This window comes from Chelon labrosus (assembly GCF_963514085.1).
Source record: "Chelon labrosus genome assembly, chromosome: 3".
In the NCBI taxonomy this organism is placed as follows: domain Eukaryota; kingdom Metazoa; phylum Chordata; class Actinopteri; order Mugiliformes; family Mugilidae; genus Chelon; species Chelon labrosus.
Genome location: NC_140339.1, coordinates 10,554,091 through 10,568,719, shown reverse-complemented (window position 1 = coordinate 10,568,719; position 14,629 = coordinate 10,554,091). Strand labels below are relative to the sequence as shown.

Genomic DNA, 14,629 nt, shown 5'->3' with positions numbered 1-14,629 from the left:
GAGAGGTAGAGAGAAAACAGAGGGCAGAACTAAAATAAGAAAGTAAATGAGGGTTGGCTCGTGTATACGCGGAGAGGTTCGAAAAGAAACAAAAGCAAGGCGGGGGAAGACGACAAAAAGACAAAATGAATTCTCTGTTTTCTCATTTGGGGGTTTCCCTCTTAAATGGCACCGAGGTGGGGCTCACCTCAAGCAATTCTTAAGGAGAGCCGAGTTCAAAGCGTGCCGGTGGGAGGAGACGACGGCTGTGTGGGAGAACAGCAGACAGTTAAGATGGGATTTTTCATTACTCGCGTCTCGCTCCGTGTCCCGGCTATCACCGCTGTATACCGCTCGCTCGTCCTCTGCCCTATAATTTCCTTTTTTTTCCCCTCTCTCTCTCTCTCTCTCTCTCTCTTGCGGAGCCTCAAACTGAATGCATAAGATTGCGCCCTGCTAAGCTACACTCCCCTTCGCTTTCATCTGAGGACGCTTGTGTTTCCACAGTATCTGACTGTGCACACACACACGCACAGACACACAGGCTAAATCACACAGGGGCACGCCGGATGACAAAGCAAGAGGGCTACCATGCGCACATGGCCGCGACTTCAAAGAAATTAGACAGAGTGCACATCCAAGAAAAACAAACATAAAAATGCACAGTTACACAGCTATTATTACTACAAAAATCTTTTTTTAAAACAGTAATGCTGTTCAGTGTAGCAGCACACACAAACAAAACACGCATTTCACTTTTAAAGGAACTCTAGCTTTAATATCATTTTAACAGACAGGTTTCTGTTTATTTTGCTTGCTAATGTGCGATGTAGGAAGATCTCGGGGCGCTGCTGCACGTGCCGTTTGCATGCGCCCGACGAGGTGGAGCCGAGGAGCGTGGCGGCGGCGTAGTGGTGGCGGCGGAGAGAAGAATGAGCGGCACGTCTCCCGGCTATCAATCCCAGATATTACCCCGGTATTTGTCAGATATGCTCCCTGCCACGCCAGCCATCCGTGACTCATTCCGTCATTACATCTTAGAGGTCACGCCCACTCCGCCCCAGCCTGCGCCGTCGTTCCTGGGTCTGATGGCGGCCTAATGGCCTGCTCTCTCTACACTGCAATTAACCTTTTTATTGGCCACCTGCCAGCCAGCTGGAGATACATCAGCCTGTGTGTGTGTGTGTGTGTGTGTGTGTGTGTGTGTATATATATGTGTGTAAGAAGAAGCAGAAATGCAATAACGGGTTCAACACTTGTGCGTTTGTACAATGGTTTTAGGTTTATGAATTTCCTTGTAAAAAGTGAGGCTGTGTAAGCGCGCGTGTGTGTGTGCACGCGTCTGCATTCGCTGACAGATTTCAGCTGCTCCTCTCTTCAAATAGAAATTGATTGAATCTAACATCCCATCATGGCTGACCCAGGCAGATCCCACTGGCTGAGATGCTGTCTGATAGCAGAACACATCTTGGAACAGGAACTGAACAAGTCCCCTCTGCATTATATGTCTGCACAGAGGTGAGATACTATTTGCACTCTGGTTCGGGCACGTATCCACCATTACTGCTGGATTAGCAGCGAGCATTGCAGCTGCAGCAGTGAAACAAGTTAATATGGCATCTCCAATGTTACAAAGGTCTTAGAAATTAAAAATGTATGGCGTCAAATTTAAGCTCCTTTCATCGTTGAGGTTCGGACACACCTGACTAATATCAAAGTGCAAAGGCCGACTGTGACGTCACTGCACTTGAACACGCCATAAAGACTACATGCGTCCTGAATACCGGTGAAAGGGTCTGATTAGACTGGCGATAGTCTTCAAATATGTCATCAAGTTTCTTTAAAAGCTGGACCACTTGCGACAAGATGTGTCACTGTAGCCCATTTTTTTAGTCTCATGATGGCATACAAATACACAATTTGACTGCTCAACAGGTGGTGGTGGTGGTGGTGATGTGCCAGAAAACACTATAATATGCTCAGAGGAGGAGGAGGTCCTTCACATTTGTAAAGCCCCGGGGATCCACACCGCGGGTTTTGATGAGCAGCACTGAATGTAAGTATAATTTTTTTCCTTGTTTACAAGACAACTCCACAGGGGCCCTTTAAATACACCGCAGCACTGCGACAGGCTTCAAAGTTGTATCGAGACAAAATCTTGTCGCACATGCAGACAGACAACCGGACTGAAAGATTTTTCCTTCCTTGCTCAGTCTCTCCAACATTAATATATATATATATATATATATATCCTCATTAACCGGTGAACGGGAAAGGAATCACAGTAACGTCACACTGGCACCCGGAACCCGAGAGGCTTATACTGTACTATCCTCTCGTCAACAAGAGGCCTCACTCGAGTGTCTTTGAAATCTGCCAGAGCAGGAAGCACACAGCGAATGCATTCTGTGCCTCCTCCAGCTGCAAATTGAATTTCGGGGCATGACTTGACTCAAAACACCTAATAATCCCACGTCACTCGCTGTTCCCAAGCCGAACAAGGTCACATTGTCGGACTAGTAATGGAAGAAAGGGGAAAAAAACACGGACCCTTTTACAAGCATTTATCCAGCGGTGAAATGCATTCAGGCTCCAGTGAGGTGAAGGAATTTACAGAGGAAGAAATGGCTGAGCAGCTGAAGGGTGAAAACACAATAAGGAGAGCAACCAAACAATGTTTTTGCATCGAATGCGTAGGCGTGCATTTAGCACAGCCGAGGAGCAGCAAACATTCAGCAGAACGGGTAACAAAGAGACGGTAGTCTTTGAATACTTTCATTTGTCCAATCTGCACATTTTGTACAACTGTATTTACTTCAAATATCAATTCCGTTTTTCACTTAATATCATGGCCTATATTATAGGCTTAAGACTTAGATAGACTTTATTGGTCCATAAGGGAAATTGCTGGGTCATAGTGGCTCAACTGCACATAAAAAACACTCTAGAAAAACACTAGTAAAAATTAAAATAGACTAGACAGTTAAAAAAAAATAAATGAATTAAAAATATTGCCCTTACCTGCTACGGAGAGGCGTGCCGTGCGGCTGGAAATGGACCCCAGGTTATCGATAGTGGCGACACACTGGTAGGTGCCCTCGTCCGGCTTATTGTGCTTGGAGTGCACCACGTGGCTGAAGAAGAGCGAGCCATCAGGAAGTATGTTTCGCCTCTCGTCTGAAACCAAGCTCATGAAGGTGCCGTCTTTCTTCCACTCTATGCGTGCCGGCGTGGCCCCGTCGCTGTGCGCCGAGCAGTTGAGCAGTGCCGAGTTTCCCCGAATGGCCAGTGTGTCCTGGGGCTCCACTGTGAACCAGAAGGGGCTGAAGGGCTGCGCTGCTGAACCTGGAGGGAAACGAGAAGGAGAACGATATGAGTGAAGAAAGAATCAGAGCAATGAAATCGCTCTGATGTCTGACAGCTGATTTGTTCCATGGTCGCTGCCGCTGATGCCAGTAAGTTATTACTGATCAGGCATAACATTACAGGAGAAGTAAATAACATTAACCATATTGTGACAATTCAATGTTCTGCTGGGAAACTTTTGGACCTGGCATTCATGTGGATGTTACTTAGACATGTAGCACCCACCTAGACCAGACCAGGCACCCCCACCCCATAGCAATGACACTCCTTGATGGCAGCAGCCATCCCCAGCAGGATGCAGCCTGAAATTCACTGAAAATTCACTAGATCCCAAACTGATCAAGTATCTGTGGGATGATCCACAGAGGACCCTCCCCTCAACCCACAGGACTCAAAGGCCCCCACTAATAGCACTGTGTCACCAGACACCACAAGACACCCTCAGAAGACCCATGTCCATTCTCTGATTCGTCACAACTGTTTTGGAGTCACAAAGGAGACCTACACAATATTAGGCAGTTGGTCATAATGTTATGCCTGATCAGCACAGTTGATTCTTGCTTCCAAATCTGTCATCGGAAAAGCTTCAACATGACACAAACACTGAACCAAGTGAAGTTGTGCAAGTACTTTTAACAGAACAAATTACTTTTAAACATTTATCCTGAAGCAGAGGACAATCTGGAATACATACAACTAATGTACGAGCCGCCTTTCAGTTCAAGGGACTGCAAATAACATCTTCTCAGACATCACGGACTTTCGCTCTAAAAATGAAAGGACAACTGCAGGACTCCAAGTGCCCCAAACACTCAGCGAAATGTTCCCAAAGCCAAACATCTTTTTGTTCATTCTCCCCTTCAGCCAAAGCGCCTGGGCCTAACCCAGAGACTCCAAGAGGCTTTTTATTATGAAACCACAAGCCCCACTGGAGTTGGGCAAGAGGAACTGACAAATTTAACCCAGTCTAGCCTCCCTGGCAAGTTAATATCACCTCTTGCTTCATTGTAAGTACAGAGTACAGCGAAGGAGTAAACACTTCGGAGCACGGTTGCCATTTCCTTTCCTCGAGCATGAACGGTAAGATCGCATTGACATGGATAGTGCCAAAGTTAGAGTAAGTGCAATTGCTTTGCATTTGTCCTCATCCATTATTCAAGCTCTCCCACCCCAAGAGTCACACAGTGGTATTGTTTAGATAAATAACACCAATTATCAGTTCTGCGGGGATGGGGTAGAGCTCGAGAAATAATTACGAGGGTATGAAGATATTTAAATAATGCAGTGGCTGAGTGTTAAACGCAGTTTAAAATATGCCTGCTCCCTTCTAAGGAAATGGCATGTCTCCGGGGGAGAGCAGAAAGAGATGGAAAGAGGGGAAGACAGAAAATGAGAGAGAACAAAAGCGCCAAAGAGAGATATGGTTCAGCTATTAAACTACTAAGAGGTGATTTCTCTACCTTGTGGCACCGAGTCCCTAGTGTGAGATCCAAACAGGGTACCAGTGAAATGCAGGGTCCATTACGGCGGCTGCTTGTTTTCAGTGCACTTAGTTCTCTCGAAAGCACAAACAATTACAGCAGAAAGTGACTGAATTTGAATAGAAAATTTTCCACTTTCGCATTAAGGAATTAATGCAAGACAACGCGGCATTTCAACTAAGCCGTGCAATCATGTCCACACTAACTCATTGATGGAGGGCGACTAGCCACAGAGAAAAGGCAGAGTGGCCTCATTCTGTCTCCATGGACAGGCGAAGACCTTGGCCATTTTAATTGAATCAAGGCCAGATTGATTAGCAGTCTCTTCGAAGAGGAAAAAAATAAAACATCACTCTTTCGTTGGCTGCCGCCTTACTACACCTGAGATCTGTTGATGCAAAGACGGGTGACACATAAGAGATTCAGATGAAAACAAACAGCAGTAAGGAATAAAACACACTTTGTTTGTAAAGAGGCGTGCACACAGGAAGAGGCTAGCATCGAAGTGGCGACAAGAGGCTACGGAAGTGAAATGTTGGAGCAATGACAGGCAAAACTTAGTCGATGCAAACCGGAAGGACATCAAGATGAACAAATCTGTCCTTCAAGGGTACGCGACCAAGACGACACCAATGGCAGCAACTGATATAGACCGAATGTTGCTGGCGGCATGGTTTCGCTAGCTCGCTTTGGATTACCGTAACTACCTCATGGTTTGCGCAATCAGTTTCTCAAAGCTTAGACATTGCGCTTTACTGCCAATATGGTGTCATTACGGTAGCTTCACTTGCGCCTCTCCTGGAAGGTTGTTGTACATAACTACCAGATACTGAAAGTTTCAGGTATTCTGGAAAAATTGGCTTAATTCAGAGGACATTTTCTGACTTTTTTTTTTTATATTCAAGCAAATAAATAATTTGAAAGGCTTAATATAGTCCCTCAAATGGTTACCACAAGGAAACACTGTCCTGCAACCAAATTCACCATGCTAATGCTGTCTGGAGCAAAACGTAGTGACCAGCTGTCAGCTACAAAACAACGGGCAGCGAGTGAATTCCTCTATACGTGGGCGGACTTGGCTCTGAATCATACGTGAGTGCGGCTGATTTCAAGAAATCAATAAAATCAGAGCGGCCCTGCGTACGTGCAGGGCAGAATGTGACAACGCCAGAGAATATATTTAACTGATGGCGTACATGACAGATGGAGAGAGGCTACAGTGGAGTAACAGTGGGGGGATTCGTCACTCCTGCAGACCAGAGGCACCGTGGCATGCTTAATCATCTCTGCTTTGCACTACTGGAGCAGTGGGTGTTTGAGCCGGACAGAGCTTCCAGACGCAGGCTTGGCTCCGTTCCAGACAGCAGACCATCTTCAGCCGCTCTCTATCTGAGGAGAAAACTGGATGGGCTAGAAGGTCCTGCTGCATCCTATCGCAGCCAAAACAGGCGCCTTTAGCAGCTTTTTATCCCCGTCGCACAAACAGTAGGGGAGGGCTTAGCTTCAGCTCTGCTGTCGGAACAAAATGGCAAACCGTCTGCTTTCAGTTGCAGACACAACATCCGCTGTCGGCCGAGCAGGGGAATAAGATTGGGCAGAAGGATGTGGATAAGCCGGGAGTGACGGCAGGCTACCTGATATTTCCACATGAACTCAATTAATGCCACTAATACCAGTTGAAATCTAGACAGATAAACCGCAAAAAAATAAACTGTGATGGCGCTGGTAGTGGCCAAAGTCCAAACTCACAGACACATGAAGGTGGGATGGTTAATATTAATACAGGCTCCTAATATTTAACCAAAACATTGTCTGTGGTTAATATTAAAACCAGGTGGGCTACATGAGGTCAGCAAGAATCTCAATCTGATGTATTTGACTAAAAATAAACTCAGGCTAAAGACAAAGTTCAACTTTTACGTCAAAGTTAAGGAAAAGTTTACTTTTGACAACTAACACGGTTGAGAGTTGTACGCCTGGAAAAAAAAAGAAAATCCTAATGAACACCCGCAGAACAAGCTTCCTTCTACTGATGTGTTCTGAAGTGTGTTCATTGACAGAAAACTCCACATGTTCCCATACATCAAAGCGTGGGGAAAATATCTAACCAAACCTCGCTGAAAGAGACCATAATGAGAAGAGGTGAATTTCACCATAAAAATAAAAAAAATCTTTCTGTGATCACTGTATTTTTTACCAAACAGTACAAAGAATTCTCGAGTAAAATAAGTTTTCCCTCGCAGAAATGATTTTTACAACTGCTGCAGAGAACACACACATCTCTCTGCCAGAATTTATTAGAGCTGAAACACCACAGGCGTTTAACAACACCGCTGCAGAGTTAAAGAAGGAAAAGGGGGGTGTCAGAAACCACATTACGGTGTGTTGTAATCTATTCAGGGTCCACCAGTGTGGGAGCCCCCGTTTGGGTTTGAAAAATAGGAACCTACACCTCCAGAGCAAGGGGCTAGAAAATGAGGTTGTGCTCCTTGATAAGTGTGGGCTGTTGCCTCTGTCCCAAATCCACTTTTCTCAGCAGCCGTAAAAGGTTTGGGCGCACCGGCTTGAGGTGATGCCCTGATATGCTCCCTTCCTTCCCAGTTTCTCTCGCCCTCAGATGACGGAGACAGAACGGAGACACGGAGCTGGGGCTGGATTTTCCATCTCGGAGCGGCGTTGAAAGACAGTTTTCAGACATTACACAGCGAACTAGGCCACAACTTTAAGATCTATGTGTTGCTTGAGGGTTTTGAAAAACTGGAGGAAAAAAAAAATAGCTGCAGTGATCTTTCCAAGTGTAGAGGAGCTAGTAAACTCACTTTTGCGACACGGCTTCCACGGCAACGTTCAGTTTCTGTTTCCGCACAAACCCAGAAACAGTTTACAACCACCACAGTAGATTACAAAGTCAGCCTCTCGACGCTGTGTGTAATATCTCAGTAAAGGCAATAAAGAGTAGTGGGTGAGGGTCTGCTCTCCACACAAAGACTCCCTGTTCTCTTCTATTCTACCCTTGGCTCAGCAGGAAGCCTCCTCCCTCATTGACCCACTGCCTGAGAGCAGGCATATTGACTACCCTCCTTATTGAGCCGCTCTTGAGACAGAGCAGACCTCTCTCAAAACCAGCCCCATTTTCAACAACAGAGACCCTTCAGTGGCTTGGACTTAAGAGGCAGCCCAGTCCTGGACATCGTGAAATAGTAACACACTCCGTGGGGATTTTAAATCTTACAGGATGCTCTTTGTTATCATCGTGTAGGAAGAGGCTTCACGCTCTCTGCGTTCCTGTTTTATAACGTGCGACTAGGTTTCTGGCCTTTTATAAGATAACAATGAGCCCAGAATACAGAATGGCGCATCACGGATGAATGGAAGCCTTCCACGCAGGTAAAGATAAAGGTAGCAGATAGACGCTTTGCAACGACCCCGAGCACTTCATCCACCGAGCTCCTGCCTCTCTGCTGCTTCTATCTCACCAATGTTTGTCCTTCCACCCTCAGAGTCGGCGTTGCTTTAATGACACTAATGGAAACGGTTGTCTCGGCCCTCCCTCCCGCGCTCTCCTCCTTCATTTTTATACCTTGATTCTGCGCCTCCTTCTCTGCAGAACCTCTCATCCTCCCATCACTCCAAACTCCCTCTCGAAAGCCCATCTGTCACCAAGAAACCCCTCAGGGAAATTACAGTGATCTTGGGGCCCGAGCGCAGAGGGGGCTAGGTGTCTTTAATAGAGCGGGAGAAAGAAAACTGCAGCCAACTTGTTAAATTTGAGCATCCGTTCAGGGACTAAAGGGAAAAGGTGTGCTTTGCTAATCGAGTACGCAGGTCCCCTCAAGGGTTCTGTTAGAGAGTGGTAGGCTAAAATTTGAGTGGAGACACTTATTTAATTATAAGGCAAGAAAGGAGAAATATTAATTAAGAAAGATCGGTGTGTTCAATGAAATAAGGGACGTTTAATGCTTAAAATGACACGAAGTGTTCACACATCAGAAAAAAAAACACAAGGAAGGATAATAATTAAATGCAAACTAAATGACAAACTAGAGCAAAGAGGCTGAATGACACTCAGATGCATCTTCTTTAGTTAGCGTGCCCACTTCAGTGCTCTGCAACGCCTGACATGCCTGAGGGATCAGGGATACCACAACCCACTTATTCTGGTGTTCTCAGCATTTCCCCACAGCCGCTGATGAAATGAAGGGCCGAGGCCAAGCCATAAAGGGATGGACAAAATGATTAGGGTGCCGAGCGCACACTGGCTGTCCTGTGCTGGCACCCGCTCAACTGGCAGCTTAAATAAGGAAAGGATCCAATTCTTTCAGCCCACAGCGCTCTGTCATCCTGCATGTTCGCTGCCACTGCAAAACTCCGCAGGCCCAGAGGCAACATGACAGGGTCACAGGCGGAGCAGGGTCGCTGCGACGACAGGTCCGCATTGGTGGCACTGAAAACATCGTGTTATTCTAAAACAAATGTCAGTGTCTTTTTCTTTGTTTATTAATTTTTTTAATCAGATGAAGATGTGCTGGTGGTTAATGGGATTAGCGAATGCTTTCAATGCAAGACTCCGGCAAAATATCAAATTTAAACAGCCGTGTCCAATGTGCAGATTGAGGAGGTTTTTATTCTGGGAGCACAGTGCATCTTTGTTCTCCGTATAGTGATAAACAATGGTATCAAGACCACATTATTGTTGATAATAAACTGGTCAATGTGAGAGCAAAGAAAAAAATGTCCTCGCTTTTTTGTTTTTGACTTCAGGAGGCATCACTTTTAATTATTAAACTTACTGATCCTGACTTGTGAGTGGATTATATGGACTAAAGGACAAATAGTAAAATAAAACAAATAAAAAAAAAACAAGTGTACACGGAAACACTAGACTTAATGAGACCAAAGCTGCAAGGACACTGAACTTTTAAACAGCCCACAGCGGCCTACGAAATCCGGCCAAAACTTGTTTTTGTGTATGTTCCAAAAGGTCAAAGATATTTCTGGGGATTACATTTTGAAGAATTGTTTGGCTTCTGTTGTACAAGCTGTGGCACTTTTCTTATTAAATCAGTCCAACTCATAAATGCCTGTGTGTAGTTTCACAAGCACGCAGAATGACGTCTGGACAGTGTTTGTCTGAAATGCAGGAAAGGAGCCCCGAGACGCTGGGTGATGTCAGACCTTTCATTCATTAGCTTAGAGCAGTAAATGTGCACATAATCTTGATTATTAAAATTAGCATAACATAACTCTGAATTTAACTTGATTTGACTGATACCAAGTTACAAAAATCCCCTGCTGCAAAAGGATCATAAATATATGCCTCAATAAATAAAATGAATTAGTAAATGGATGTATTTATATGGCGCTTTTTTAACTATTGGTACTCAAAGCAGTTTACAGTCACAGTATCACATGTACCCACATCAGAGGCAAACCTCATCTGCATTTGGTTCGGGGTTCACATCGGTAACCCCCTGGTTTGTGGACAACCCGCTCTATCTCCTGAGCCGCAGCCGCCCCAAGTGAACTGGAAGTCAGCTTGGACTTTCCCCACCCAGAAACTTTTTGTTGGTTGGTCTGGACTTGCTCCATTGGGAACCGATTATGATCTGGCAAAGATCTGCCGGGCCAATCAAGTCATTTGGACAGAAAAGTAACCAATCAAGTAATCAACGTTACCGCAGCGGAGTTGAGTTTGTTCATTGCAAAATGTCTCCGATTGTCTGCGCGACTAACAGCGTGCAGAGGTATTTTTTCGCCCCATAAAAGAAAACCGAAAAGAGGGGAAAATAACATCTGAGTGGAAGCGACACAGACCTTCCAAGACATGACTGAGTGCGTGAGGGAGGCAGATCCAGGAGGGACTGGGGAGACGGGGAAACCTTTCTCACCTCATCTGGTTGTGATAATTAACCAGCACTGATTGAGGCACAAATTCCCCCTCTTATCAGCCTCCCCGCGGGCCCAAGATGAAGGATTGGCCCGCTGAGACGACGGCGACACAGACGGGCGCGCTGCGAGAGCTGGTTCAGAGATAGTGGGGAGCGTACAGTGCGAGCGGACGTCAAAAACACCGCCTCGCCGGGAATAATTGGACGGCGACATAGCATGAAACAGCATGCTTCTCGGGCTAGACGGATACCCACGGAGCAGTTGGACTAAAGGTTAAAACCGTCACTTAATGTCAGGATTTCAGAATTGGGCTAACCTTTTCAGGCTGTTGAAGAAAGTCCGTTGAAAATTCTTACTGTCGCAGCAGATGCCATTATCCACTGTTTTTTGCTCTTTAAACTGAACTCTCAAGCAAACTTACAGGTGCCCGAGACAAACGGCACACTTCAACTACCGCCAGGAACCAGAACACAATAACACTCCCAATTCCAGTCATAGATGAGGAGACATGCACACACCACAACAGAGATTCAGTCAAATAAACCCTCAAAAGGCAGAAAGCAGTCATTTTGATCCGACCAGGTCAGGTTGTTTGATAAAAATGGACCTTTTGAGTGGAGATTCTACGTGAGATGTTAACATTATATGGCCCAGAGAGAAAATAAATGAGAGATCCGCTCTGACATGTGGAGATGAGTTATCTGATACGGCTCTAAAGCCATTAGACGTTGCGCAAACATGGCCGGGAAGCAGTCAACATCCCGGGCAGATTGAGCCGAGTTCCTCTTTGACTCCACGAGCAACAACAGATGAGATAGTCATCTGTGACAGGAAAGCACATTCATCTTGCCACCCAGCAGCTCCGCCCCGTCCCCACTAACCCCGATACTGAAGAAAATCATGTGGCCGTAATGAGATATGCTATAGATTTTTTAATGAAACACAATATTACATTCTCTTGCCCCTGGTTTTCTGCCATCACACTCACTCACACAAACATACACATACACAGAGGAAGGAAAATCAATATAATCCTGTATGCTTTGCGCAGTCCAACACCCAGCAATTTATCAGCGTTGGATTTCAAAGTCTGGGTCTTTGCCTATTTTGTCCTTGACTGGTGTCATTTTTTTTTTTTTCCAAACCAAAAGATTCTTCACTCAGGGTTGTGACCATTTCTGTGCATATGAAGAACCAGGATGCAGTGCACAACAGACAAGCCTGCCAGAGGTCACGTGCAGCAATTCACTCGATCGCAGTCTTCGGTTCTGGCTCCTTTGAGCGGTCAAGTGTGGCCAATCCGAGCCCGATAAGCCTGATCCCAATTACCAGCCCCAGACACAAAAACATTTCAAAGCCATCTCAGTTTCCTCCCCTTGTAAAGATAAGTATCAGCATGCAAATTCGACTAATTACGAGAGAGCTGAGTCACAGTCCCCTATTTTCAAATTCCCACTGAACAATTACGGACTATTACACTGGCCAATTACCGCCACATAAATGAGAATTACAGCATTATTTTTCCTCTAAAGAAACAAAGTCAAACGCCCACTCACGGATAAGTCAACAACAAAGTTTCATTCCGCGCAAAAACAAACCCCACAAATCTGCCTTTAAACTTAAGAAGCACAATACCTACTCACAAATATGTCTGTATAAGGAAATATATATATGAGCAGCAAAAAAATATATAAAGGACTTGTTATCCTTTGTTCTTTTTTCTTCTTTTCAGAGTGAGTTGTTTGCAGCTTCAAAGTGGTTCGGCGAGGAGGTGCCGTTAGTGGGCTGCTGATAAAAGAGCAGCCAGTTGCTGCGTGTTCGCAGCGATTTGGAGGAAACCATTTAACACTGGAGTACGGCAAAGATCAAAGCTTTCAAGTCAACACTGGGAGGGAGACTCAATTACTATTTTACTTGCAACCGGATGCTTCCCCTTCCAAAAAAAAAAAAAAAAAAAAAAAAAGAAAAGGAGAAAGAAAAAAAAAAGGACCCCTAAAATAACTCTGGACAAATATCCAGGGCAAATTTGAGAAGCAAGGGGCTGGAGCAAGGGGGAATGCTATCTGAAGACAGTGGAGTAATAATAGTGGAGTTAAGTGTGGTTACAGGGGTTAAGTGTTTGCACCAGGAGCATAGTTAGATTGCAAAATGAAGAGGCCGTGTGAGGCGTGAAGGTCTCTCAGATATTAATACTGTCGCATGCGAGATAGCCGAGCTCCCTTTGAAGCCATGAAGGCATCCTTTTCATCTGGAGTAGCGGAGCATTTTACGTCTAACAAGGGTGCACCTGAGTCGCCGCCCACTTCCGGCCTGCAAACACACACACAAGTAGGACCATTCCCCATTATCTCAGTCACACATACCGATCAGGCATAACAATATGACCACCTTCCTAATATTTGTGTCACCAAAACAGTTGTGACTAATCAGAGAATGGACATGGGCCTTCTGAGGGGGCCTTTGGGTCCTATGGGTTGAGGGGAGGGGCCTCTGTTCAACCCCATTGCTATGGGGTGGGGGTGCCTGGTCTGGTCTAGGTGGGTGGTACATGTCTAAATAACATCCACATGAATGCCAGGTCCAAAGGTTTCCCAGCAGAACATTGTATTGTCACAAGATGGTCAACGTTATTTACTTCTCCTGTCAGTGGTTTTAATGTTGCGGCTGATCGGTGTACATTCCTCTACACGCACATATGCATAACAAAAACACTGGCTAACAATTAGGTGCCATTTGCTGTGTTTACTTTGTCCTCAAATTAGTTTTAATCCTCATAAAGTGGGTTTTATGTTCATGTTTTCCCTCATTATCCACAACACAGCAAAGCAGGATGGGATGTTTTCTAACCGCAGAGACAAGTGACCTACTTGGTCTGTGTCCAAACACAGGACTGAGCAGATGTAGCAATATTTGCAATGTATTGGGAAACAAGCTTTTGAAAGTGAAGACCCTTATGCCATGCCCTTTGGTAGACAGCCACTGCTTAGGTTTAGCCGGCTGGTAAGAGTCAGACTAAGCTGCAGAGCAATGCTTCAACCGGAGCTAAAGACAGAACGATATGCAGCAGAACGATGCTATCTGCTGATCCTCTCCTTCCTTCCCTCCCTCTCATTCCTCCGGGACCGCCCGTTGTTTCATTCAGAAGGTCTTGCTTTTCATACGTTCATTTTCCCATCGCTCGCCCACTTCTCCTCAACCATTACACTTCTTTGTTTGCACCTTTGTGCCACTGTAACCAGCTTTTCTCTCTCCGCCGCCGAGCATGAAGCTTGCGCCGGCCTCCGAGGGTGTAACCACGACGACAAAAGGGCCTGGGTGGACGTTGCGGCACAGGTGGCGTGAATGGGAGTTGAAGTACAGTATAACTATCGCCCATAAACAAGGCATCGCATCAACTCACGTCCTAAAAACAAAACTGCATTCTCAGTCACGGAGACTGACTTTCTCAACAATACATGTGTGTGACCAGCAGCCTCACTGAAGGGCCTTTCTTTCTTTTCTTTCTTTTTTCCTGGCCAACAGAGGCCGAGCACTCATTACCGAGTGAGCTTATCTCTGCTCTCAGTCCTGCCGTCCGAGCCGGCAGGAGCTTCCCGGCCTGTTGTGGATGCTAATGTGGATCATATTGCAGGTGAGGAAGAGGTGCAGCGATGTGGCAACAAGACAAAGTAATGTTTTTTTTTTGTTGTTATTGTGCAGTCAAGCCGTTAAAAAAAAAAAAATCAGCAGGACACAGCAAGGTGAATGTCACTCAGTATGTATTTGTGAGAGAGGGGGGGCTCTTCTTATTTGTTTAGAAAAAGAATTATGGCTATGTGGCCTCAATCAGTCTGGCTTAGATAAGAGCAAAATGAAAAAGGAGGGCCTGGTGTCTCAGCGGCAACACAAAGACACCGAGTGACTCAATGTCAATG

General features: G+C 45.5%; 1 protein-coding gene across 4 annotated transcripts in view; it reads right to left on the bottom strand.

Annotated features, from left to right (window-relative positions):
- Positions 1–14,629, bottom strand: part of neo1a (neogenin 1a) — a 159,805-nt gene that overhangs the window by 99,574 nt on the left and 45,602 nt on the right. For all 4 annotated transcript variants that reach the window (XM_084541004.1, XM_084541005.1, XM_084541006.1 and 1 more), the window contains exon 2: positions 3,001–3,324. In XM_084541004.1, coding sequence (XP_084397130.1) covers positions 3,001–3,324 — 324 coding nt within the window. The remainder of the gene's footprint in view (positions 1–3,000; positions 3,325–14,629) is intronic.